The following is a 27,440-nucleotide window of genomic DNA, read 5'->3' as shown; positions in this document are numbered from 1 at the left end:
TCCACTTGACCGGGCCAATCTTTTGGCCCAATGGAAAAAAAATTCGGGGCTCGTGGGCCGGCTTAAAGGTGCCTAGCCCGATTAGCCTGACACGTGCCAGTTGCACGCGGTAGAGGAGAATACTCCGATTGGGGGTCTTCTTTGTCTCTCGACTCTGGCGGGCTCCGAGAGTTCTAGATCGATCCAAATACCGGTCAAAACCTCGAAGACTTTCTCTATTTAAGACTTCTTTCTCTTTCTCTTTGCTCCATCAATGAAGATCCCAGAATGGCCGCCAATACCAAGTCTTCCTTCTGAGTCTCCTTCTCGATTCCTTGCTAGGAATGCCACCGAAAGCTTCGCCGGACTAAGGTAATCAATCAAGCCTCTTCCTCCGCTAGTTTCTATTGAGTGTAGGAGTGAATCAAAGAATTTCAAATTCTCGTAATTTCTAAGACACGCTAGGACCTTAGTATTCATGCCTTTTCTAGTCAAGGGTCTTATAGCAGCTATCTAAACAAGTCCCACATGGAGATATTTGTATTGATTCTTAGATTGGACATCTTCTAAATACTTTTTCCTTAATAATTAAAGAGTCTTTTGGAGTGAATCAATCGATAGAGTTTTCTCTATGGTCTTTAAATAATAATTAGCATTGAACAAGAATGATCCTTGGTGATAAATTTCTTTGATTGGAATTTTAGGAATTTTTTAATTTTCAATACCTTTTTCCAATTGCTTAAACATACAGAGCATGAGTTTTTAATAGGTATAATTTTGATGAACATTGGTTTTTCCCTGGATATCATGCTTAAATTACTTCTAGTTAGAGAATAAGTCTTGTCATAGTATAAAGTCTATTTCATCCTTGAGCAATGGCCTGTCAGTGGCTTTCTAGCTCACATAAAAGCTCTAAATGCCCTCTCGACTTCAAACGGGCACAATGACCATCCACGGCAAGGAGGCCTCAAACCCAACTCAAGCTTCTTCAACAAACTCTTTACTAGTACTAGATATTACTCTTTTTCCGACAAGAAGCAAAACATGTCTCCAATACTGAACTCTTGAACACCCAGGATTTAACTATTTGCTATAGCACTATGCGGCGGGTAGTATTTCATAAGCAAGCTTAAACAATAAAATATCTGTGCACGCATGCATGTACATGTATCTATGTGCATGTGCGTGTATGCGCATGTGAGGGTGCATGTGTGTATTATAAAGGGTATGAGACAATAATCTTGGACAGTCATGGCTCTCCCCTTCTTAAGTGAGTACAATATATGCATTCCTTCCATTGGGCAAGAAGGGTACTGTTGTGGTTCAAATTTGGCCCGAGGGTGATCATGCCGAAGGAGTCGGTAAAGCTACCGGTTGGGATGGAGTAGGGACGCCGCTTCCTGCATGCCGGCAGACCTGCACAAAGTCTCACCGGTGGAATTTCGGTAAGAACCCTCCGATGATTAAGTTAAGTAGATCTTAGCTGAAGCAGCCAAAAGTTCTTAGGCGTTACTTGATGGGGCTATTTATAGTCCTCGCAGGATGCCTAGGTGGTGGAGGTATGGTCCGCCTTTTGGCGAAATCCAAGCTCGGATTAGCTCTTAGCGGGACCGAGATCTGGCCTGGTTGGCGCTGAGGTCTGCTCGGTCGGAATGAGATGATCCCCTGTCCTGAGCAGGGCGACCCATTTTATCCCCTATTAGGTACCATTATGATAAAATGCTGAATAGCCTCTTGTAAATCAGGACCAACAATACTCCAATAGATCTTATAAAATTGCACATGGAAAGGCAACAATTTTTACCAAGTCAGTTTGCATGTCACCCCTCTAGGAATATTATAGAGGTTATAATCCTCTCTCAGCCATTGCCCCTCAGATAGATTGAGACCCTTGCAATCATCAAGATACTCCAGATACATTTAGTAATATCATTGATAACATTAAGTCTATTTCCTAATTTACCAAAAACTTGTACACTAACTGGCGACAAAATCAACCAGTGCAAGGAAGCAGAAAATATTAGCATTTGACATGTGCAACACATAATTAATTTTTGCATTCCTACGTTTTCATCACACACATCTAACTGAAATTATTATCTGATCTATGGGTATGTTTCTCTATGATAGAAAAATGCGCCGATTTTCTTGCATATATTTTCCATTTCATTTATTCAGATTTACATTGCATTCTTTTATCCATTATTCTGATGAAATTGTAAAGTGATTCGGTACCATTGAACAAACTATCAATAATTGAGTCCATATTGGAGCAAGAATTTATATAGTCGACTCAAATATATTAAAAAAATGAATGTATATTATTCTCAAAAATAAACTCGGGCTTATTATTAAGGTAACACAGAAGAAACATTAGTGGGAAGACAGGGACTAATAATACATATTTAAAAAGGTAACTTTAACATAGCATGTTTACTGATTTGCATTTTGAGAATACCTGGAAAATTATGATACACCTGAATAATCAAAATTGACTTATACTATTCATTTCTAAAGATAACACTTTAATTTCATTTGAAAATTGCTTTATGATATGAAGCGATACTGAACTAATAATCATGTTCCTTCATCTTCTATACATTTTTTTTTCCTCACCTTTTCTTTCAGCTCTTAAAAGAAGGATGCATAAGATTTCAAATTCTGTAACCAACAAAATTTTCTTGAATTTATTTACAGATGGCTCTATAATCTACTAGTCATTAATAATCATCAAAAGAAACCTTCTATGTTTCTCCAAAGCCTTCTTTAATTTGAATTCTCTCTTCTTTTCAAAGCATCAAAAAATCCATTTCCCCCTCCTTACTAACAAGGCTTGTTTTGTTCACCATTGCATTTTTATCCTTGCATCTATCATCTTATATGTCTACACACATGTTATTCTCTAACATTATATCATACAAGGAACAATAAATCATAAGAAGCTAATGGCAGTAAGCACTAGAAGTGGAAAGTACTATTACATCCCCTTCTAATCTCAATTAGTAAAGGATTCACATAAGTGATGTCACTGGAACAAATTTTAGCAGAATTTAACAATTAGCAAATTATGAGAAGAATAATAGGGATCATAAATCTCATCCAACTAGTTTGAAAGCAAAATTGCAACTTTATTTTAATCTCTCCAATATCGACCAATCTAGTCTAGATACATTTACAAGAGAACACTAAAATATAGGTATCAGTTTAAGCTGAACTAAAATATTTTCTCTTTATCTAAGCTCAAAAGATAAGCAACCAAACCCACAACAGGTATGAACCTTAGATTTCTCACTATCTGTTCATTATTCGTCTTCACATTTTGAAGATTGTCACCTATCAACCAAGTCTGAAATATGGCATAAAGACAGATGTCCCATATAAATGCGTAAGCCAGCCTCTCTGATCCAACATACCTTTCCAAAAATTCCCAACGATCTGCAATACCTCCAAACCCAACATCAGAGCGGCCGAAAACAGCCCACAGTGTTGAGACTAAGCAGACTGTCCCACCAACCATCCCCACAACCGATGCACCATTTGTCATCAATAAACCCAATTGAGATGGTTTGGAAGGAGAATGCTTCATATCTATGTCATTAAGTCGGATCGCCATGTAAGGTATCAAGAAAGCTACAGACATCATTGCATGAACAAAGAAGAAAACAGTTGTCAGTGGAAATGATGAAAGATAAAAGATAAAATTAGTTATCATTTTCTTGTACAGAAATGAAACTTGGAGTTCAAAATAAAGCATACTATTTGTGAGGAACATCTGAAAACCCCACAAGAGGTCTAAAGATCCTTTGTATCTGTCTCTCTGACAATCAGTGAATAGCAATGGAGCAAACAGAAGTGTCCATCCAATTACAAAATTGAATAATCCCTCAGCCATCTAGAAAAACAAAAGAATTATTTGTGAGACTCAAAAGTGAAAATTTGAAGTTAACAAATGATAACTTTAAATATCGAAAGGAATGAAGTAGTATCTGTGGGTGCTTTTTAAGTATCTTACAGGGTGAAGCACTGGTGCTTCCATCACATGAATGCCAACTACACTGCCATCAAATGCACCAACCGAATTAGTAAATTGAAGATACAGCAAATGTGCATATTAAACATGAGCATGATGGAGCCAAATTTCAGGTGCACACGAGATGAACAAATACAATGCAACAAGAATTCAGGGAGATAAATAACTTAACAATGAGAAATTACTTATAACAATGTCCTAGGGATTCAGGGAGATAAATAACTTAACAATGAGAAATTACTTATAACAATGTACTAGGGAACTGAGCACTTATCCACCACAAAAATTATGGATTACGTCACTGTTTTCTCTTGACAAGAAGTACCTAACATAAATACCAAAATTTGAAAAACTTTAGATATGATGTTTATGTTGAACATATTGATGCGGATGAGGTGGGAAACAACTAAAAGCATAAGACATATAGGCCTTGAGGTGAGTATAGGCTCTATCACTAAGGTCTTTGGATGTCAGCATAGATTGCCTCTAGATAAGCTAAGCCTTTGGATGAAAGTGAGGGGAAGGCTAATTACAGGAAAGAATGAATTTGAGGAAGAAAGCACTACCCAGTAGCCTCCATGGAGGTTACAATCAGAAAAAACCAGGACACCTGATTTCACTCAAAAAATGATTTTCCATATCTTGAGCTTCGTTCCCACCATTAACTCATTCCTAGCAGCAAGCATATATAAAAGAACTCCAGGTGAATTTTGAAACAGCAACCAGACAGCCCCTTAATGTGTATACTGCCCCATCTGTGATAATGACTGTGCTAATGCACTCTGCATGATCCCCTCTATGATACAACAAAACCCTTTTGAGCTTTGTGTATAGCAAACTTAAAACGCTCCATATGTCCTCATCAAGATTTGCAACTGTTGTATAGGAAGGAAAAGGAGATGAAAATGTGAAATTGGCAAGGAATTGAAATTGCATATACGAATCTCCACTTCATGGAATCTCAAAGATAACAAAGAAAAAGGATGAAGGGTTTCCATGGAGGGGTTCCCTCTGATGATGTGAAAGATAGAATGGAGATACCTATTGAGAAAGTGAGAAAGAGTCCAACAGCAGGAAACTTTTGAGCAAGCAAACATCAAAGACAAAAACAATTCATTAACCATTGAGTGATAAAAGGAATCAACTATATCTATTATATTTTAAATACTGACAGTTTAAGGTGCTACTGATGCTTGTGCTAAGGCCCATCATTTCTCATGGTTACTATTGATGTCACGCTTGGAAATGACGAATGCAACGAAGTGCCATTGTTGATTCCGCTCTTTTGTTGAGCAGTGCTGTTGTTTGCTTACCCAATATCATTGCTAATACTGCCCATTATCTTTACCATGAGAAACATCTTGGTACTATTAGAAAAGATGAGAAAAGTATAAGGATTGTGGGAAGATATGGGTCCATAGGAAGGAACAGAAGGTTTACTCATCTTTGCCATTGTTTTTGCATTAGATTTTGAGAATTGTGGATTGGATGTGAGACTATTGGACAGGGCTCGGTTCTAGATATGTGCATAGAAGTTTCTGCATAAGAAATCTTCTGTCTGCATCGTTCATCTGAGAAAACCTTATTCATTACCTTCAGATGACAGAGGAATGTCAAGGGTGACAAATGGGTGGAAGCAGATTTGTCTTGGGGCATCATTGATGACAGATGTGCAGAAATTTCTATGCTTGCAACCAGAACTAAGCCTTGCCCCATGATTATAGAAATAGCATTGTCTGCTTGGATTGCATGGTTGTTGAACGTGACTGATAGTTTAGTTGGAGGAGATCAAGAAGTCTAGCAGTGACAGCATCTGAAATAAAACCATTAGTTTACGAAACTAAAACCCTATTAAAACTTAAAAAATGCAACAGATGATTTATATAGATCTTTAACAAAATAAAACTGTAGTAAACTTACTACAAGCCATTGATCGATTTAAATTACTTATTTTTATAATCTTTAGTATTTAAAAAAATGAAAATGGTGAATTTTGGCATATTACTTTTTAAATCTCATTTGTCAGCTCGTCAAGCAAAAATCACTAGTTTATCTTCTATCAAATCTTAGCTAAAATGGAAGTTCAGCCAATCAACAAAACCCTTCCTTTTTGGATGAATAATAGGATAGCATATAATTTCTCCTTCCTTTCTTGATCACTTGATTCATTCATTTCTCTTCAATCAGAAATCGATAAATATTAAATTTTTGATTGCTATGATTATTGAATTTAAAAGATTCCATTGCAATATAGTTATGTTTCCCATTAAGTCGCTTTCTCTCTCATGACAATCCATTTTATAAAGAGTTTTTTGCATGAATATCTTCATAAATATCAAATTTTGCTTGAATACCCTTCCAAAATTAATATTGCATGTATACCCTCGTAAAATACTTGTTTTGCTATAATACCCTTTTTTTTATTCTTGTTTTTGCATATGTACCCACGCCATCTAACACTGTTAAAAAAGTAACGGTTTCAAATTAAAATGACCAAAATATCCTTAATGGGTAGATGTGCAAAAAAAAGCGATCATGATGGAGGATAAAAAAGTAATTTCAAAATTTATTTTATTTTTAATCAAAATAAATATAATTTTTTATTAATGGTGTTAGAAAAACCGTTATATTAGGGGCATTTGTGCAAAAACAGTGTTTTATGAGGGTACAACAATAAATATAAATTTTAAGAGGGTATTCGTGCAAATTTGAATTTTTAGAAGGATATTCATGAAAAAAATCTACACTGTATTTGAAATTTTGTGTTTATTTTTATTTTTGATTTAAATAGAAAGCCTAATAATTTAGGGGGCTGTTTGCCTGCTTGCAATTCATTTGCCTATAATTGGAATTGTATAGGGGGCTGTTTGCTTGGAATTGTATACTTTAGGGGCCTGTTTATCCCCCTGAAAAACAGTGAATTGTATATATATTTTCTCTTGTAATAATATTTATCATATTATTTTTTAATTATAATGAAAAAATAATATTGCTTCAGAATTATCATTAGATTAGTATAGAATAATTTCTATAGTAATTATACCTATGTAAAATATTTTGATATGATAACATCTAGACATATTACTATAGTCATAGATATATTTATAATATGCAGTATAATAACTAATAATTACTATCGATTATTTGTTATATATAATTATCTAATTATATAGTTGCAGTTATTATATATAATAATAATGTATAATTGTGTAATTAATATAATAATAATCTATACTTATAAATAATTATACATTGTTTATTTTATACGATTATAAATATTATTATAATATTATTTATAGACTACAACGAGAATCATTGCATACAATAATAATAATTAAATAAGCAAATTATTGGTTGGAGTGGTTAGGGGACTTGCCAAAAGGGCTTTCTCAATTACAAGGAAACTTGTACTTGGAACTATGACCAATTTTGGCTACAGTTCCAATTACATGTTTTTTAAGCCCCTTCTTGTGGTTGAATTGCAACCTGCAGTTGCAATTGTAGGCATACAAACACTTGTTTTGGATGCCTTCAAGGCTGCAATTCAATTACAGTCAACAGCAACCGCAGACTACAATTACAGGCAAACAAATAGGCCTTAGGATGCATTTGGCATCATCGTTAGTTCATCATGTTTTAAAACTTGAAAACTAAAATTTTGTTTCTTTTTTTCCAATTTTTGAAAACAAAAACTTGTTGGCAGTCACTATTGTTTTTTGTTTTATATAACAAAAAATAGAAGGAAGAGAGGGGAAGGAAGAGAAAAAAAGGAAGAGAAGAAGGGGAAGAAGGAGAAGAAGGAAAAGAAGGGGAAGAGAAGGGAAGAAGAGTAGAGAAGCAGCAAATCCAGCCTGCTGGTAAGCCATTCACCTAGATTGCACCGAACTGGACTAGATGGAAAGGATGAGAAGAATAGGAGAAGGAGAAGGAAGAGGAGATAACAGGAACAAAAGGAGAAGAGGAGAGAAGAAATAATTAGTCAATGTCTAGATGAACGGCCGAAGCTTAGCAGTGGCCAGATTCTATATCAGAACATAGAATTGTAGTGAGTTAGACAGAGTTCAGAGAGAAGGGCTCACATGGTCCATGAGGAAAGAAAAAAAACCTGAATGGTTGTTCCTCTTAGAAAAAGTAATCTATTTTACAAAGTTTTTTACTTTTTCCAGAAACTTGAGTTCAGTTTTCTAAAAAACAAAAAAACAGAAACATGCATACCAAACAGGTTTCTCACCTGGTTTTCGTGCTTTATTTTTTAAACCAAAAATTGGAAATATTGATACAAACACGCTGTTTCCGACCCAAGAAGTCACCCAAATATCACAATGAGTTTAAATTATCTTGAAACTTGAGCTCAATTTTTTAACTCCTAATGATAGAATTTTGACATGATCCTCTACATGCAACATGAATCAAGAATATGACTTGCTGACACTTGTTTGGGTGAACGTGCATGGCCTCATGAAGTTTGTTAGTTAATTTTGCAATCCAGCCGATGTAAGCTGCTGAACTGATGGATACAGAAGTATATTTAACATCAGATTACCATTCTTGGAGAAAAAAATCAATCTCATGTTTGTTCATCAAAGACATCTTCTGCCGTTATAACCTTCCTGGATATGGTCCAAGAATTACTTTAATCATGAATACAGCTTACACAGGGATCTGTTAAGTATAATTCAAGGCCATTAATGTGATCTCACTCTCTCAAAATTTCCAAGGCATAAATATAAATCACTTAAAATTTAAAAGGAAAAACTGGGATCAAGCATCATGAATTACAACCTGATAAAGAACCAAATTCTACCAAAAAGGAAGGTTTGTCATCACAAGAAAAGCATTGCACATCAGTCATCAGATGGTCTTTACATGGACAGAAAGTAAAGAGTTCTGGTACAGTAATACAGCATCGGATGCAGGACCTCTTCCCAAGATGGCAGGGGGATAAACAGCTGGACTGAGTGCTGTTAGCTTATTGCGCTGGTTGTTATGAGCAAGATGTGGGCTTCAATTTTAGTTAAAAAATTTTCTATCATCACCATCTAAACAAAGTCCTCAATGCTTCCATTGCCACTAATCATGTGCAAAGACAACAGATGCCTTGAATTTGATTGTGTCATAGGCTTTCCACCTTGCATTTTACATCTTTATTTTCCCTAGGAACTAAGGAGTGTCACGTACTCCTGGGAAAGACATATTTCAACTTTTGAAGATGCAAACTTATTCTAAACTTTAATAGGAGCAATAATATCAGTGGATAATTCAGCTATCACCTTCACTACATTCATCGCAGGATCTCATAAACATGAAAGTTAGAAAAAAGTATTCTGATCCTCATGACTACACCGGATCTTCATCTCAAGCATAAACAACCAGAACTTATGATGAAAGTTCTTAGAATTTTCGAGCGGAAAAGAAAATTGAGATGAAGGGGATGGTTGTTCAGAAGAAATATGATTCTTTAGTATTACAGACATTTTTCAAGATCTAACTATATCTTTTAAGAGACTTGGAGTCATTATGCTACACGAGATCTCTCAACTCAAAAACCCCGTGTATGGTAGCCTTTTTCTTTTCATTTTCCCACATCATTAACTGTGGCATGAACCATGAATTGCACATGTATTTTAAATGACAAACAGATCAGGCATTTGACAAGAAAGTGGTGAGAGGCATCCACCATGATAATAGCAACAATGTCTCTCAGAACCTTTCACATAACAAACTGAAAATCTTAGTCTAAAAGGTAGATCTACCTAATGCATTTGGTAGAGGAGTTGTTTCCCCTCTAAATGGGGTGTTAGGCCACCCAAACACCCAAAACAGACCATGGAATAGCCTTATTCAAATAAGTCCAAAAAAGTGGGCTTATTCGGATAAATTCTTTTACACCGAATTGGCAAAATAGAATTATCCTGAGGAATAGGGGAAAATTATCCCCTCCAATTATGTTTTTGCCTACTCTTTAAACACAATAAAAAGTGGGAGGGCAATTTTATCCTTGTAATAAAATCCAAATAATCATGAAAACCAACAGGCTCACTTATTCCGTCCACGCATTTGTCCAACTAAATACTAAAACCGGGCTTATCCCATGAAATTTACCATCCCTTCAACAATAAAATGCATAACCCTCCAAAAGTTATCCCTCTATCAAATGCAAAACCTTAGAACTCATATTACTTCTTTTCTAAAACAATGAACAAACTTGTTTAACTAGAAAAAAGATAATCATGGAATAAATACTTTCTATTATGTATCATAACCAGGAAATGGTAGGGCAGTAGCTAATATCTACTTCAAATTAGTGAAGATGGAATGTGTATTGACTATCAAAAATTTAAGTATAAGTTAGATGCCACTAAGTTACAAACAACACTATACTCAGAAACTAGGTGATTATCTTAGACCATAACTTGCATACTTGCTAAATGCTAAATCTTTTCCTCATATAGTTGACAAATCAAAACACATGAAAAATTTTAAGGAACATTCTCAATGAGAAAAAGATCTTCAAATAGGATGCTGAACAAAAATGTTTTGACATTCAAAACTAACTTACCAGTGTTCAGTAAGGGCAGGATAAAGAAGAAATTGAGGGACAGGCCCACAATATCATTGATGGTGTCCAACTTTATTGCCCATACTGGGTCACCCTGCAGACAAGTTACTAGTCAATACTTAAAAATGAATGGAGATTTTTTCTTCTTTTTCTTTTTCATCTTAGAATAATAGTTGCAAACCAAGAAAACACTTTCTTTTTCATGAAAAGACAATTATAGATATTTGGTCAATGATTTCTGCAATATATTTTAATTATAGACAGGCATCTACATTCTTGAATCAAGAGTTACAGTGCCTATAGACACTTCACATATATAAACTCCAAAACCAAATATTCTTCTCCTTTTCTCTTGTCTATTGTGACAGGAATGACTCCAAGTTTGTGAGACTGAATTATCAGTAGTTTATCTATATTTCTTCAACTAGTGTTCTGTATATGTTGAGGTTTTATTCAATTTTTTATTGACAGCAGCATACATATCCAGTCTTGTTTTTGAAGATTTGTGTCAACATGTCAGACTTGTGTTTAAATGTTTAATTGTTCACAGCATCTGTATTTGTCACCAACAAGCATTTAAAAGACATCAAAATTCTAAAATAAAAATTTTGCTAACAAATATTTGTCCGATTTCTTTGTTCCACAAGAGAGTTTGGCAAGATGAAGAGCATGTGTACCGGAGCATAAGGAAGAAGGAAGAGCCAGAGAATGTAAATGGCCTCGGCGGCCCACAGCGCAACCTGCAGCACCCGCCGCGACGGCCCGACCTCCGACGGCGAGACATCGCTGCCTTTCTTGGCGGTGCACGGAGCTGAGCCTTTGAACGGCAATCGGCGGCCCAGGAGGAATCCGCCGCTTCTTCCACTAATCGTCGGCCAACGCCGAGAGCTCCACGCTGCTGCCGGCGTTCCTCTAAAGCGACCGTGGAGGACGATTTGAGAAGGAAGAGAAGAAGACGGATGGAGTTGAGGGGCACTCTGCTTGCTGCAGAGTAGCAATCCGCACGCCATTTTTTTTCCTGCGAGGCCGTGATTCAGGATCCAAGTAGAAGCAACATCGAGTCCATCATCATCGGTTTTTGGATCCAATCCGAGCAGAACAATTTGGTGGCAGAAGTCGCGGCCACGTTCGCTGCTGCCTCGCTGTCACGTTTCCAACTTCTCCGCCGCTTCAGCTAGAATGCTTGGGGTCGAAGATATGGTTCCGAGTCCGAGGCATTGGCTTGGGTGGGTCAGTCTTGGATCATGTCCATTTTCGGATTGGATCTGATTTAGAGGGTTCTTTGGGTTCATTTGAGTTGATTGGATCAGGTTCAATTCTATGGGGTCATACTTGACCTCAGCAAGGCTTTATGGGTTAGCTTCAAATTTGGCCAGATTACCAGATTACAACTAAGGTCCCAATCTGGTTTATGTTATTGCACTTTCTGCAATGTTGCTGCCGCGGAAATATAATATTCGATTATTTTGAAGGTGTGAGGAGGTGAAAGTTTAATTCCTTCCAAACGGCACGGCGCGTTAGTAGTCCGATAAGATCTTCCGGTGGTCGCATAGAGCAACTAATTCCTAGTCTTGTAGGGGTATCTGATCAATTCTTGGAGGTAGTTTACCTTATCCCCATCTCCAACTGGACTTCGCTCTCTTCCTTTCCTTCCACCAGCAATGGGCTGCGAGACTTCGTGGTTGAGCAGCGCCCATGCGCCGCTGGCCGCGGTGGCTCTCCGCCGCCCTTACAGATGCTGGCGCTCGCCGTCCTGCAGCGCCGGAGAAACCCCGGACTCGCCGGCGCCGAGGGATCGTCGCTGGTATAATCCGGATAGGAGGAGAACGTTCTACCCCTTGAAGCCCATACGCCGCTGGATCAAAGCCGAGGACTTATCACTGTCCGACTCCAGAAATGGTACTCCAGATTCCATGCTCCAAGTATAACTGTAGTTTTATTGTATAGCGTGCTCAAATGGAAGTATGAAACCCAAAGAATTACCGATTTTTTGAGAAACAAAAAATAGATTGCTTAGGACTTTAACAATTTAAGTTGCATTGTCAAATTTGGGCTCAAATTCTGGTGCAAGTGGAAAATTGTGCCGAGATAGAAGGTTCAAATTTCCTTTTTTTTTTCCCCTTTGAGGATGACCTTGTTATTGCTCTCTAACTATTTGGCGCATGTTCCATGCAGACAAAGCTGATGTTTCCTTGGGTTAGGGGTGAATCGAATATCCTTTGGGATAAGAATTGTAACAACCCAGAATCTCATCTAAAATGGCTAGCCGGAAGGTATTATTTAGGTTTATTGATCCTGTATAAGTACCCAAGATCTATTCAGCGAATAACCGATGTGGGACTAAACACACACCCGCACGGGTCCTTACATACTCCCTCCGTTCAAGTCCTGACGTCCTCGTCAGGTTAAGGGTTCAAGTCCATTCAAATCTAATTACAAACACCACGATCGACTCATGGTTAGCCCCAGTGGAACCGTGCTACAGTGTTCCCTAGTCCACATAGATTATAGGCTGGGTCTGCTTTGATACCATTTGTAACAACCCAGAACCTCACCCAAAATGGCTAGCCGGAAGGTATTATTTAGGTTTCTTGATCCTGCACAAGTACTTAAGATCTATCCAGCGAATAACCGATGTGGGACTAAACACACGCCCGCACGGGTCCTCACAAGAATCTTAGCTTGAATCTAACTGTCGTTCCAGTCTCGCTAAATAGCGCCCATTTCTTGTTTGTCGGCAACTGTTGAACTTGTTACACCAATGCTAGCAAGTTGATGCCTAAATCCTTGTGCTCCTCATCTTTGACTGCACTAATCATGCTGCGGAAGCTTGTAAATCCTGCTTTGAAATGTCGGATGCAGTTACCATGGTGGCATTTTGTGGTTATTTGTACACTGAACTCCCATACTTCTTTCCTAGCAATCTGTCACCCCCTTTTTTAAAACATGGTGCAGAAGCTTGTAAATCCTATGTTGCAGTTCGTGCAGTCCCATCTTGCAGTCTATTCCCATACTTAGGATCCATTCTTCTGTCCTAGCAATCCATCGCCCTTTTTTCTGCTAATTAGTTCCTCAGCGAATGAGCAATAATATATTTGATGTCTAGGCCATCCTTGTTTATCTTCCCTCTCATATACCACTTAAGAACTCATTAGTATCTCCAATCTTGGACTCAAAAGGAACAAGCTGGTCATTATTCCACGTTCTTGCTGTTCCACGCCCACATTTTGCCAAACTTGACACACCGACTGCCTAGGAAGCGCCATCTAAAACATGTGGGCAGTCGTGGTAAAAGTGTTAAGTGGATAGTTGACTAAAATGAGGTGCCTATTATAAGGGCTTTCCAGAGTGCCCAAAATTTTTAATATGTAAGAACTTCAAACCAGAGTAACTTCTTTACAATTTTTTAATAAAAAAATTAGGATGCAAGTAAAATAAATACTTTAAAACTGAACATTTACTAAGTTAGCTATTATTTTTTATGTAAAAATAACTTGTTTTTGTGTATTTAATTACAGAAAAAAGAAGAGAAAGTTGTTGATGATTTATTAGAACTGCATGTTCACTTTAAAATGATCTTGCTTTTGTTGGGCTGAGAATGGAAGGCAAACAAATCTGAAATAACTGTGTTTCAGACTAAATTACTGCACACAATTGAGGATATTAGTGTATTAGTGCAAATCGATAACCATTTTATGCGCGTATGCTCAAAACATGTGCACGTGGACTTGAAATGATAGTAGCAGAAATTTTTCTCGTTCCCTTCTATATCTGAGCAACAGGAATACAAATACACAATAAAAATCATCAAGATATAAGTGACCAAGATATTTTATATGAAAACCCCAACAAGGAAAAACCGCAGGACCAAGTCCCAATCAAGCTTTTATGGTCTCCAATTAATGGACCAAAAAGTTCTTCTTGGTCAAGCCAAGGATCACAATATCAAGAGAACACCTCTCTTGGATCACAACTATCTAGGGTACGCCTAGAGGCTACCAAACATCTAAAGACAACATCTCTTGCACTATACATCAAATCTTCTCAGGAAACAAGGTGGATTCTAACATACAAGGTTTTTGAATGGACTCATCCACAGAGAGTTCTCAAAACCTTGCAAGAATGCCGATTTGGGGATGCCAAGAGTCATGAGCATGGATTTGAGGATGGAGCTTCACAAATCCAGAGCCCTCGTCCTTCTTCCTGCCTTCTTCCATGGAAATGACCTTCCAAAGCTGTGGGACTTCTAGGGTTTCCTTCATTGAGGTCTTCCAACAAGAACAAACTCTCTCCCTAAAGAAAGAAGGGATCTCTCTCATATTCACTAACCAACGCTAATCTCTTCCCTTTTTCTTCTATAAGAAAAGATGCCAAAAAAATCAAGAGTGGGCTTTAGTGATGGGCTTCTCCATTCCATATAGCTAGCCCAAGATGAAAATTGCTCTTCTCCTCATAGGGAAGTGTAACCCAACAAATTTGCACTTAGTCAATTTCCCATTTGAATGCTTGCAATATTTTTTTTTCCATGAAAGGACTAGTTGAAATGCTATCTTTCGATATTTAATGTTGCAAACAACATAATCAGCTCTAGGAGTTCTAAGAACTGCCTTGTTGTGCCCAAGTGCCCAAAAGTGTTGAAACATAGAAACTTGTCAGGACTGAAAAACATAGACAACTTAGTGATGAACCTGCACCCATGGTACATACCGGTACCGGACCCTACCGGTACGGTACAAGTTGTACCAGTTGTACCGTACAACTATATATTTCGGTACCGAACCGTACCGACCGGTACCGATCCGGTACCGGCCCGGACCGATCCGGGCCGGTTTGGTTCGGTACAGTACCGGTTCGGCTCGGTTTGGTTCGGTACCGTACCGGTACCGATGCCCACCAGTACGTCGGTACAGTCGGTACTGCGTACCTTGCCTGCACCAATCCCTGATCCTTTACTCCCATTGCTAATCTATGAGGAACCATTATATAATAATATTTAGCAACACTGCCCCCCACGCCGCCCCACCACTCCAGAATTTTCTTAGGCGTCTTGGGGAAAATAGAGTGAAATTTGATCTGTTCTAACAGATTCTCTTAGTCTCATATCATTGTCTATGTTTTAAGTAACCTTACAAGTTTTCTTTTGAAATGAGCACTTTTAACTGAAATTGACTTGTTAATGATCAGAATATTTCAAATTTCAGTTGAAATCAATTGAAATTTTGCAGTCCATGTGAATGTCAAAATTTCTTTTAAGCATGCAAGTGGGTTGGAGGGGCCCGAATCTGACCTAATCTTTGGTGCCAGACAGGTTTGTGCTTGTATCATATAACATATTGGCCGATAAGAATGCTTCATATCACAGAGACCTTTATTGGAAGATTCCTTTTGATGTTATGAAATGGGACTCAAGGAAAGGGCTCATTCTCCAGGAAATTTGTAGATGGAATGCTGATATAGTGTGTCTTCAGGCAAGTATGTTGCTCATACTTTATTTACTGATGTTGTCTTTGTGGTGCTGGACCCAATGAATGGCTTCTTTTAACATAAAGTTCATCATATTTTTTTGTTGTTACTGGATTGCCTCTCTTCTGGTATTTCAGGAAGTAGATAGATACGAGGATATATTGATCAATATGAATAAAAAGGATATGCTGGTAGTTATAAGGTATACCTCCTGATCCCTAATAATGTAATTGATTTATTTTCTGTTACACCAAGTACTTCATGAAATACGACTGATTACAAATACCATTCATAGGGACGCACAGGGGAGGCCAAGGATGGATGTGCTATATTCTGGAAAGTAAAACGGTAAGAATTATTGGGTATGCGTAAATTCTACTTAACCACACCAAGGTGGTCATTGTTTTGTTGCAGGTTTCGCTTACTTGAGGGAGACTACATCGAGTTCAGTGCTTTTGGTCTTCGTGATAATGTTGCTCAACTATTTGTATTTGAGGTACCATGATAAGTTAGAAGCTTTATTCTCTTTAAATCAATGTTCACTTACATGTCCTTTTAGTTCTCTAATTAAAGATCTGGCATCTAAGTCTTTGGAAAGTTTATTATGGGCAATTTCCTTTGGATACTTAGGAACTTCTTCCTTATTTAATGTATGAAAGCTGAAGCATAGTCTTGGTTGATTGCAGCAGAACTTTTTGAGCAACTAAAAATTCTTGGCATACCAAGAAAACATCTAGTGATTATAATGTAACAATAGAATTGATGAATAGTCAAATTTGTGTCAAAATATTCGCTACAAAAGGAGTATATATTAGAGATATGATCGAGCTGTGGTGGATCAGTAATAAGCAATTCTGACTTTATAACAGATTGCTTCTTAATACAAGCATCTGATAAAGCTTGAGAAGAGAGTGATGTACACATTAAAAAAGGCACATCAAGTAACATTTGACACAACTTATTTGTGAAATCTCTTCTAGTACGCCACATGCATCAGTGAGTAAATTATTTTTTGGAAGGTAATTAATATTGTAACTTTTCTTTTATTGATTCAGTAACTAAGTGGTACTAAACTTCTTTAACAATATGAGCTAATACTTGGACCATGGATTCTTCATCCGTCAATATGATTGACAGGAGAATTACACAGATTAGTAGCAGCATTGTTTCTCATAGCAGAAAAAAATACACAGGTTAGGGTTGCCATTGTTTCTCAAAGTGGAGGTCAAAGATGTACTGCTGCTTCCCTTGTAATTTGTTACTTTAGGAGGTGAACATAGTAACCTCAAGTGTTCAGTTTGTGTTCTTGCTTGAGTTGGCCACGTGTGATGCACATGAGAGGAAGTTTGGGTGGTTGTGAGTCCCCATCCTTGTCATTCTGTGTTTGGTCAAAATCATGGTCTGCCAAACCGGAGCGTACCGGTCGATTCGGGCCGATACGGATCGATCCGGCTTGGAACCGGTACCCGGACAGCGTGGAAACTGGTTCTAGCTGTTTTCGGGCCGGTATCGACCGGTACGCATGCCTATTGGCTGCATACCACTTTTTTTTAATCACAGCGTGCACGCTGTGGATTTTAAACCACAGCGCGTGGCCTGACCCTCGGGGCAGAGTGCAGGCGCGCGGTTCTCCGCCCCGCACGTTTCCGCGCGGTTTCCCGCCCCACGCATTTCCGCACACGGTTCCACCTCACGCGGGCGCGATTTATTGCATTGGGAACTGCCCCGTGCGCGGTTCTCCCGCTGGCGCGGGTCGTAAATGCCACAGAGTGGCATCTGTGGCCAGCCTTTTATCTACTCGCGTCCGCGGGCGGACGTGACCGCAAAAAGAAAAGGGCCAGGAGACCGATTTGTACCGAACCGTTTCTGGTACTAACCGGTCCGGTAGGCAACCGGTATGCCTACCGGTATCGGTTCAATGTACCTTGGTCAAAATAGTGTTTATTGTTTATGTAACCTGACACTTCTCTCTCTTTTTTCGGTTAAGGATATATTTACATGAAAGTATTTATTATAGAAGGGAGTAGCTCATAGAGGTCAGAGTTATGGGGATGTGAAAGGAGAGACCCTGGACTTCCCATTCCCTTAAATATAGAGATTCTTATCTTTGAAATAAGAACTTGGACATGATGAGAAGCTAGAGTCATTCTTCCAGTTGTTAAAAAAATCTTGAATTGTTTTTGATTTTCTGTTGGTATCATGATTCTTCAATGTATCCTTGGTAAATGAATTAATTAATAATTCTTCAATCATTCATTATTTGTTCATGAATTTAATGACTTATTTATAAATTATCTGTGAATAATTAAAAGACTTTTACAAATTAAATAGTGAGGCTAGGTGTTGTCGTGTATGCTTTTTGCATATTGTTCTTATTACTTCCATAAATAAAATATTTCAATAATGTTAGCTTTGTTTTTGTAATATTTAGTCATTGGTGTTCTTTCCAAACTTTTGGAAGATTGCCCTCATTTTTCTCAACTTTGAATTCTTACCCTTGACCGTATTGTTCTAAATGCCAAACTTGTGACTATGATAGTATGCATGCATTTAGCATATTTTTCCTTTCTACCTTATCTTTGATGTGATCTAACATTCTGTTTAAGAGTCCTGGTTTGGTATTTTTGTTCTTAATCTTTTTGCTTGTTTCTCTTACCGATAGAAGGAAAACTTCATTGTAATTTTAAAATCTCAGTTACCTTTCTTCTGTTAGAGGAGTTTATTTTAGTTCTGGTAGTTCTAATATTTGCTGCTGGGAAGTTTTAAGGACTCAATCTTTGAGCTAGAAGGGAGGTGTGATAACTCTAATTATCCAATAGATACCATTCCTTTAAAGCTTCAGATATCTACAAACTATTTCAGAATACTGCTGCTGCAACTAGATTTTTGAACAAAACTTCAAAATCAGAGGGTGTCTATAGCTAGGTGTCTTACATTGCTATGTTGATAAAATGATAGATATACAAATAATGAATGTTCTAATACTACACATGCTGTTCCACTAGAACCTCTAACATATGTATAATTTAAACTGGTCATGTGTGTCTACGGCTAGGTGTCTTTCATTGCTACGTTGATAATGAGTGCTCTAATGCTTCCACATGCTGTCCCACTAGCACCTCTAACATATGTATAATTTAAACTGGTCATGTGAGGTGTGCTAACCTTGTATTATAACCACTCAGAGTTGTCCAGAAGCAAGAATATCCTATTCTGATGATAGATTGAAGGGATATTTACCCTGTTTCAATTTAGTGAGCTAAGCAATTTTATATTCTGGCCACAGAGCCAGTTTGCCTGGAAAGAGGAATTTTGCACAATATTTGTAATCTTCAGTTGCATGCTGTAGATTATATTTGTTATCCCTGTCACAAAATTTTCCATATTTTTTCTTTGTTCATATTGATTTTGGTTTATTATAGGCAGAAACGTGAAGCTGTTCCAAGAAGATTAGTAGTTGGCAACATCCATGTGCTTTTCAATCCAAAACGTGGAGATATTAAGTTGGGTCAGGTGTGTCACTAAATATTTTCCAGATCCATTATGTGTTAGTGTTCTAGTGTATGCACACACACACGTACACACACAACCATTATGTGTCAGTTTCTTTTTCCTATCATTTGCATTAATGATTAATCTTTATCACAAAATGCCAAATCATGCTTTATTCTATATATGAAGAAAAACAAGAGCATAGAGAATTTGAGGAAGACATGTTTTAAGAAAAGTCAGTGTGGAAGACAATTCAGACAATCTTTAAATAAATTTAGAAGCTAAGGAGATAAAGGACCAACGAGTATATACCCTTTTCCTTTCTGTTCAATTTCCTTTCTCTTTAATCCTCAACTACTTTTCATTTCCCATTCCTCTTCATTTTTTTCCTTTTTTACATCAGGTATCTGATTGTTGAGCATTGGCTAGTGAGTTAATGGCCCAAGCAAAGAAGGGGCTCATAGGGTGGAGGCATGGTGGATTTAGGTAAGTGCGTGAAAGGAGTTGGGTTTTTTCCAGCAGGGTTGGGACAACTCCAGGTGAGTGTGGGCCATCCTTTACTGCATGTGGAGAGAGATAGAGAGAGGGTTCAATTCATCACTCAGCTGTTACTGAGTGCAGGTGTCAATGTTTCTATGCCCTTTGCTGTTGTCTATCGTCTATCATTAAGGACATGTGCCCATGATTGCTGCCCTTTACTGATCATCCATCAATGGATTTTGTTCTTTGCTGCTCAGGCAATGTTATGTGTCATAAGTTTCAGGAATTAACTTTATGTATTGAGATTGACTGACAGATGAGTTTACATGAATAACATGAGCATCACCTACTCATGCCAGTGACCACCCAAGACTATTCGTTTTTGCACATAACAAGGATCAAATTATAGCCCATCTTAACCATGCCAGTTAAAGGATCATGCTACATTTGTGGTGCCATATGATGTTGAAACTCAGCATACAATGCCATGAAAGACACAAATCTTTCCAAAGAGATCTATAAGCAGCTTGCGATGATACATGACTTTAATCAACTTTTCTAAAGCTGGCCAATTTTTAATTGCTTTAATCTAGTGTGTAGACATATCCTAATCAAATAAACGTAGCTGTTAGCTAATTCATATAAAGTTAAAATAGTGTCATCCTAGATATCTATGCTGATTGCTGTGTATCATACATACAGGCCGACGTTACATGAGTATGTTTACACATAATGTAAATAAACTCCAAAGTGATAATAAATTTTACAGGGTAACATGCAATTATGTTTACAGATTGATGACATATTTTGAGTATTATGTGAAGTCTATATGTTGGTAACAATGTGGGAAAGGACTTATTTTAGAACATCATTATTCTTAACCGTAGATGAAACTTGGATTGCTGATTTTTTTTATCAGTATCAATTCAATGTATAAATTGAGCCTTCAAATCCTCAAATAAAAAAAAGAGAAGTCAACAAGGAAGAGTTCCTAGAGTAGAAACAGAAGGAAAAGAAAAAGTTCAAGGGTTAGGAGTTCCTAGAGTAGAAACAGAGGCTAATCAAATGAGCTGCTGCTTTTATTATGGGAAAGAAGGATACAAGTCTGTGTCACTACGAAGTCGCATGCATCATTATGTATGGCAGCATTATGCATCCATGCTTGTCGATATGCATTGGTAAAGTAGGCAACCCTGCCCCCTGCAAATAACCCGTCAGCATTGTTTGCAATATCGATATGGTATGTTATGGATAGGCACTTCAATTGTTTCTGCACTAAATCCTCTTTCTGGTAGTGGCCACTTTGGTAGTTTGAACTGCATGCTGCTTGGGTGGGTTCTCTGGCGCACAGGTAACCACCTGCAACAATACTGCTCCATGTGCTAATATGTGTTTATTGGTATTCGTACATACATAGGTATATGTACGTATTTATTTAGGTATATATATATAAATATTCTCAGCCACATACAGTCTCACACTTATGATATATATGTAATGTATATGAATCACATATCTGTGTTATATATGTGTGTGCATATAGATACACATATTTTTACACATAAATGTAGGCATGTCCATAAAGTATGTGCATATGTAATGTATATGGATCTGTATATATGATGTATATGTAAGTTGAAGTGTTCAACAATATTGGAGCATCACGTTCATTTTGTTCGCTGCTAATGTCTTGTATTAGTACATGCCTGAAAAGCCCTTAAGCTCCAATTCTCAATTTTTTTCTCTGTGGCATCTGTGAGGTGCTTCTGTACTTACATTTGTTTTATCAGGTCCGCTTACTGTTGTCAAAGGCAAATACCCTTTCAGAAAAATGGGGTAACATTCCTGTTGTGCTTGCTGGTGATTTTAACAGCACACCTGAAGTATGTTGATTCTGCCCAATAGTTATAGTAGATTATGCTTTTATATTATCAACTTACTGCCTCCCATTGTCCTTATGAGAAAGTTTCTTTACGGGAATGAATACACTATTTAATTCGTAAGGGAGTTCAGTAGCAAACAGCAAACATGATAAGGTGTACCAGATAGAAAGTTTTTCTCCTGTGGGCAAATCAATATTACAAAAAATTCTGCCTTCCCCCGAACTAGCCTCTTGTAGTTGTCATTGCTTCTTGCTACATAGTGATTGAAAGAAGCTTCGTTGGTTCCACCTACCCGGCCATCTCAACATACTCCATAACAAAGACCATAGTCATAAATATTATGAAGAATGTGCTTGTTTTTGTATATTATGTGACTGCTAACTTTTTATTTATTTTCTTGTGGACAGAGCGCAATATATGAATTCTTGTCAACCTCAGAGGTGAATAAACTGTTTGTTAGATAGTTGTGTCACATTTTTTGTGATTTTCAACTTAACCTGGTACTCCTATATGAGATTTTGACATATAATCACCTCTGCATTCAGCTTCAATTGAGATGATTAATAATATCCCTAAGGGCTGTCTTTGTTTATTTCAGCTAAATATTGCTACACATGATAGAAGACATATATCTGGACAGGATAGGTGGGAGTTTGCTCTATATGATCTACCTAGGTATCTGAGAAGCTATACATCTTGATAATAATATATCTATTACTACATCTACTGACGTACATTTATGCAAGATCTCATCTTCAGTTCTTCAATACCCATAATTACCTTTTTTGCAGTTTGATGACGTTTCAATGGACTGACAAGGAGTTGAAAAACGCAACCGGGCAGTCGAAATGTACAAAACTTGAGCATCCATTGATGCTGCACAGCGCTTATGCTAGTGTTAAAGTACTTGTCCGTTCTCTTAAAGGCTGTGTTTGGAGATTTTAAATTTCAAATCATGATTTTGTCTCCATGATTTTAGATGTTTGAGTTTAAAATATAGAATTTTTTTGGATAGTCGTTGGTTGTTAGAGATTTAAAAATATAAAGATATGAAGATAAGAAGAGAAAAGCATGATATTGAAAAATACTTCTCACAGTAAAAAACTAAATATTATTAAATTTGTGATTTTAGAATGTTTTTGAAATTTCATCATACCAAATATTCTAGATTATGGAAGCATGATTTGTAATTTCAAAAAACAAAGTATCATGATTTTTTTCGGACTCACCCTAAGTACTTGAAATTTCCTATCGATATCATGATTTTTTTGGACTCACCTTAAGTACTTGAAATTTCTATCTTATTTTGAAATGCATTTCAAGGGATTGCAACTTTTTTTAAAGGGTAATGCAAGGACAAGGGGCCCTCATGGTGAACCGCTAGCTACCACCTATCACTCTAAATTTTTTGGAACTGTTGACTATATTTGGTGAGCGCCTTTACTCCATCCGTACTTTATAGATGCCTTAATATGATCTGACCTTGATCTCTTTAATAAAGGTACTCAACTGGACTTGCATGTACACGAGTTTTAGATACACTTCCCACTGACATATTACGGAAGCTAGGCGGTCTACCAAGCAAGGTATTTTTTATTTACTAATTATTTGATTTATAACTTCAACTTGTTAGTTCTTCCAAGCTAAAGGTGGTTGCATATATATATATATATGTATGTATTTATGTATATTTATATATATATAGACACACACACGCACATGCATATATAATATGGGAAGCATGAATACTTCAAATTGTATGCCATGTCTATACCAAAAATATATCAGATGCTTGTTAAATACTTCTAGGATATGCATCTAATTCTTTTGTTAAGTATCCTATTTTTAAAATTAGAAAAGTGCTCTAGATACTTCTCGAATATAGTTGAGATACTTCCTGGTACCTTTGGAATGAGAGGGAGAGTTTTTTCTTTTGATAAATGTTAACCTTTTGGTGATACATGGTTAATTTTGGAGTTCGTGATATCGATATTATAGTATGGAGTACGAGTTAGGGCTATGGATCTGAATGATGAGTTTGTAAAAGTTAATGCTATGGTATAAAACATGAACTATATTATTTTGATAGCCCGCTCTGCTTTATGGTGAAGAATCGAGGATTCAAGTTCCGATGGAACATTCTATGGGATGTCAGGATGGGGCACAATTCTAAGTGTTTGGATGGAACCATCCTATCAGTTGTCCTAGTGTCATGTTTGGCGCATCTTGGGACATCCCTCGTCCTAAGTAAGATCCGCTGAACCGATACCAGGACCCGTATCGGTTAGCGGCCGATACGGTTCGGTACTGTACCATGTTGGTACGGTGGGCCGGAACCGGCATGCCCTTTTTTTTGGAGTATTTCAAGTTGATTTAATTGGTAATCACTCTTTTTGAACTTTTTCAATGATTTTAAGTCTAATTTGATGTTTTTTTCATTTTTGTTGATTTGTTTTGATGTTTTTCTATGATATCGGTTTAACCTAAATGATGCATCCTATTGCATGCTACAAGGAGTAGGATGAAATTTTCTCAACCCAAGTAGTGAGGTAAAAATTGTAAAATAATACAATCAATTACATAGATTTAAAGTACAACATACATTCCGATATCTAAAATCGGATCAAGTGGCGATGCCTCTTATAGATATCCGCATTATCAGCATAGTTAGAAGGCACATCAACCCACCCTTTTAACCAAGCGATATTGTAGTCTTATATGTTCATCCCATAAGAAACGCGCTCTGGATTATAAATACTCTCGGATTTCTCGCTAAAGCTCTGGCTCTGAGGGATGTCCTCTGGCTGATAAACTGGCTGATGAAACGGCTGTGAAAGGACCCATTTGAATAAGCCGATAGTAAAATCCGACTCGTAAGATGCTTCAGGCTGCGTTGGATAGTAGCCACCGAAAGATGCCTCAGACGCACTATATCCATATCCGTATCCATATGTGTCATAGGTTATCTATAGCTGCGGGTAATTGGTTTAATTATACTACTTGAAATCTGATACGTCTATGGATCTTACTCTATGTGCGAGGTCATCTGCAGCTGTATCATTTTTTTAACTGGGCAGCTGCCTTCTTATTCTTTGTGCTCCTCTGCCAATGTCGGCGGAACCGATCCGAATCGGCCGGTTTCGCTCGTTTCGAACTGTACTGGCGGCTCACTGGTATGGTTCGGGCTCAGAAAATGGGACGCGTTCTCGAAGCTGGAGGAGAAGGAAAGAGAGAGCGAGCGGGGGAGGGAGGGAGGGAGAGAGAGAGGACGTCGATAGAAGGCAAATCCCAATTGGAATCTAATTATTAATCAAGTTCAGAAGTGAGTTTGGAGCTTATTCATTTTGATGGATTTGTACCTGGATTTGAACTCGATTTTTCTTATTGAGGTTGAAGATGGATACAGTACGGATCCAACCCAAATTTGACCTATTTATAGTCCTGTCTCTTAAGATCTAGCATGATGGGTTGGGTTGGAGGGAATGCGGGGAGGGGGTGGAGAAGCAAGGGAGAGGGTAGGAGAGGGGGGGGGGGAGAGAGAGAGAGAGAGCAGTATGAGGGTTTGCTGACCTGCTTTATACAGGAGTTAGAGAAAGAAAGCCTCAAGAAGTTCTTTTTTGGCCTGATCCTCACAGGATCAAAAAAAGGGCTTCAGAGTTCCTCTTAATTATGCTCTCATTCTCTACCTCTTGGACTCCCTTTCATCGGCTCTTCCCCTCTTCTTCCCTCATCCTGTCAAATCCTGCAAGATTGGACCAAATAGGCCCCTACGGCCTGTTTCAGAGCTTCCTGCATGATCTAGTGGGATAGCTTAGGAACAGAGCATGGGGGGCAGGGAGGGAGGAAGCAGGAGAGTGGGAGAGGAAAAGTGTGATGGTCACGTAACCTGCTCCCAGTGGAGGCCTTTTTCTTAATCCCACTGGGTGTGGCAATGACCTCTGCATTCTTACTTTCTCCCACGCTCCCTCCCTCTATCATAGCAATCCTATCCTATCCTACCTATTTGGGTTTTAGACAAACAAGACCTTGTTAGGATCAAGATTTTGCGTGTTTTCATTAGGTTGCTTGCCAACTTATTCTAATGCACACTTGAAACACATCTTATTAATTATTAAAAAGACACATCTTATGTGAATTTATCAGGAGGGTCTGACTACAAATTAACTATAAGACTTTTAAGAGTAGTATATTTTGGCACCTGATAATTGGGACGTGAAGCTTTTAAGTTAGTAGATGCGCTAGCAGTAAGATTGATTTTCTGAAATTTATCTTGAATTCAAAAGCAAATATCCTTAAAATTGTTTGCCATCCAATGGTTTTGCTTCTACCATCTAATTCCAGCCTTCTTCACCTATTAGCATTTAAGCAACGGAATTGTAGTCTCAAACAACATTTACAAGTCAATTCTGCTTTGCTGGTCTTTTGCGGCATTTTGCTAAACGCTTTTAACTTTCGTGACTACTTTTCTAGTTGTGATACCTTGTAGTGTTGTTACTGAAATGCTTCTCAGATGAGGCAACATTTTTAGCTTTGGTATTTGATTCAAAATACCTTGAAAAGACAGACAGCTTCATCAGTGGACCTTTGTCCCTAATCCTCTCTTTGTTTTTCTTGCATTAGATGAGCTGATTGTTTTCTCCAGCAATCAGACAGGCATGTGTCAGACTCTAATTCAAAATACCTCCAGATTCATGATTTATGGCCGCTAAATAAAGCAATTTATCTTAAATGCAGGAGATAGGAAGCGATCACGTAGGCCTGGTGTCTGAGTTCATCTTCAAAGAATGCAGTGACTTGGAATTAAAAGGCCCAACCAACATTTCAACAAAAGAAGACACAACTCACTGAAATGACTACTTGAGCTGATATAAGGTTCGGAGTTTTTAACTTCAGATAGGATAAAAATTTGGAGTAGGAGAGCAGAAGCCCAACCAAGTTGAGCTTGTATCAGATTAAACACCACAATCTATTTATGCATCTGGAGGTGCTGTTGTGGTTGAATCCTCCTGAGTTTCCCGAGACATTGCTCCATGGTCAGTGCCATAGTTCCAGTAACCAGGGCCATATCTGCTGCTTATGATACCAGCATGTAGCAGGATCAGGTAAAGCAGCTGTGTGACTGTCAAGATTATGATAAATGCCTCCAAAGTTCTCTGCAACATCAAAACACAATACAGGTTTGATAGCAATTGTTATTCAGTCTCTCAATTGCTACTCATCCTTTATGAATGGTTTGAGTACTTTACAGTACCAGACGGCTCCCTCGGTTTCCCAAATTGATATGCTCGCATGCAAGACTGCAGAACCCAATGGCAAAAAATTTGTGAACTTGTCAGTTAATGGTAATAATCATTGTCGGCTTTTGTCTACATGTAGAAATGATAGCAAATTGTGCGGAGATGGGATAGGTTTTGGCTGTCTCTGTAAATGATATTTCAGGAAGATCAGTTTTATCTGCGAATTAGCCAGCTTCCATTTGGCATCCTTGTATAGCATAATATCCTTGTTTCAGAAAACTCTCCTAATGGCTGCATTTCAATGATCCTTTTGGCTA

The 27,440-nt window shown here is 37.7% G+C and overlaps 2 protein-coding genes across 2 annotated transcripts; one reads left to right on the top strand and one right to left on the bottom strand.

Moving 5' to 3' along the window:
* Nucleotides 1-3,017: 3,017 nt before the first annotated feature.
* On the bottom strand, nucleotides 3,018-11,754 carry LOC103715332. Its single transcript, XM_008802918.4, has 5 exons — nucleotides 11,246-11,754; nucleotides 10,569-10,662; nucleotides 3,992-4,029; nucleotides 3,736-3,871; nucleotides 3,018-3,609 (listed from the first exon to the last, which is right to left on the bottom strand). The coding sequence occupies exons 1-5, from the start codon at nucleotides 11,576-11,578 to the stop codon at nucleotides 3,194-3,196; spliced, it is 1,017 nt and encodes a 338-aa protein (XP_008801140.2). The 5' UTR covers nucleotides 11,579-11,754; the 3' UTR covers nucleotides 3,018-3,193.
* Nucleotides 11,755-11,956: 202 nt separating this feature from the next.
* On the top strand, nucleotides 11,957-27,440 carry LOC103715333 (carbon catabolite repressor protein 4 homolog 3). The gene is given in 14 exon segments (XM_008802919.4): nucleotides 11,957-12,467; nucleotides 15,873-16,036; nucleotides 16,169-16,205; nucleotides 16,208-16,233; nucleotides 16,327-16,379; nucleotides 16,446-16,527; nucleotides 19,458-19,544; nucleotides 21,794-21,886; nucleotides 22,294-22,326; nucleotides 22,485-22,561; nucleotides 22,678-22,789; nucleotides 23,231-23,316; nucleotides 23,388-23,472; nucleotides 26,621-27,440. Coding segments are annotated over 14 exon segments (1,287 nt in total). The 5' UTR covers nucleotides 11,957-12,229; the 3' UTR covers nucleotides 26,735-27,440.

Source organism: Phoenix dactylifera, chromosome 8 (genome assembly GCF_009389715.1).
Source record: "Phoenix dactylifera cultivar Barhee BC4 chromosome 8, palm_55x_up_171113_PBpolish2nd_filt_p, whole genome shotgun sequence".
NCBI classification, from domain to species: Eukaryota; Viridiplantae; Streptophyta; class Magnoliopsida; order Arecales; family Arecaceae; genus Phoenix; species Phoenix dactylifera.
Note: the sequence above shows the minus strand (reverse complement) of the source record. Positions and strands in the feature narration are given on the sequence as shown.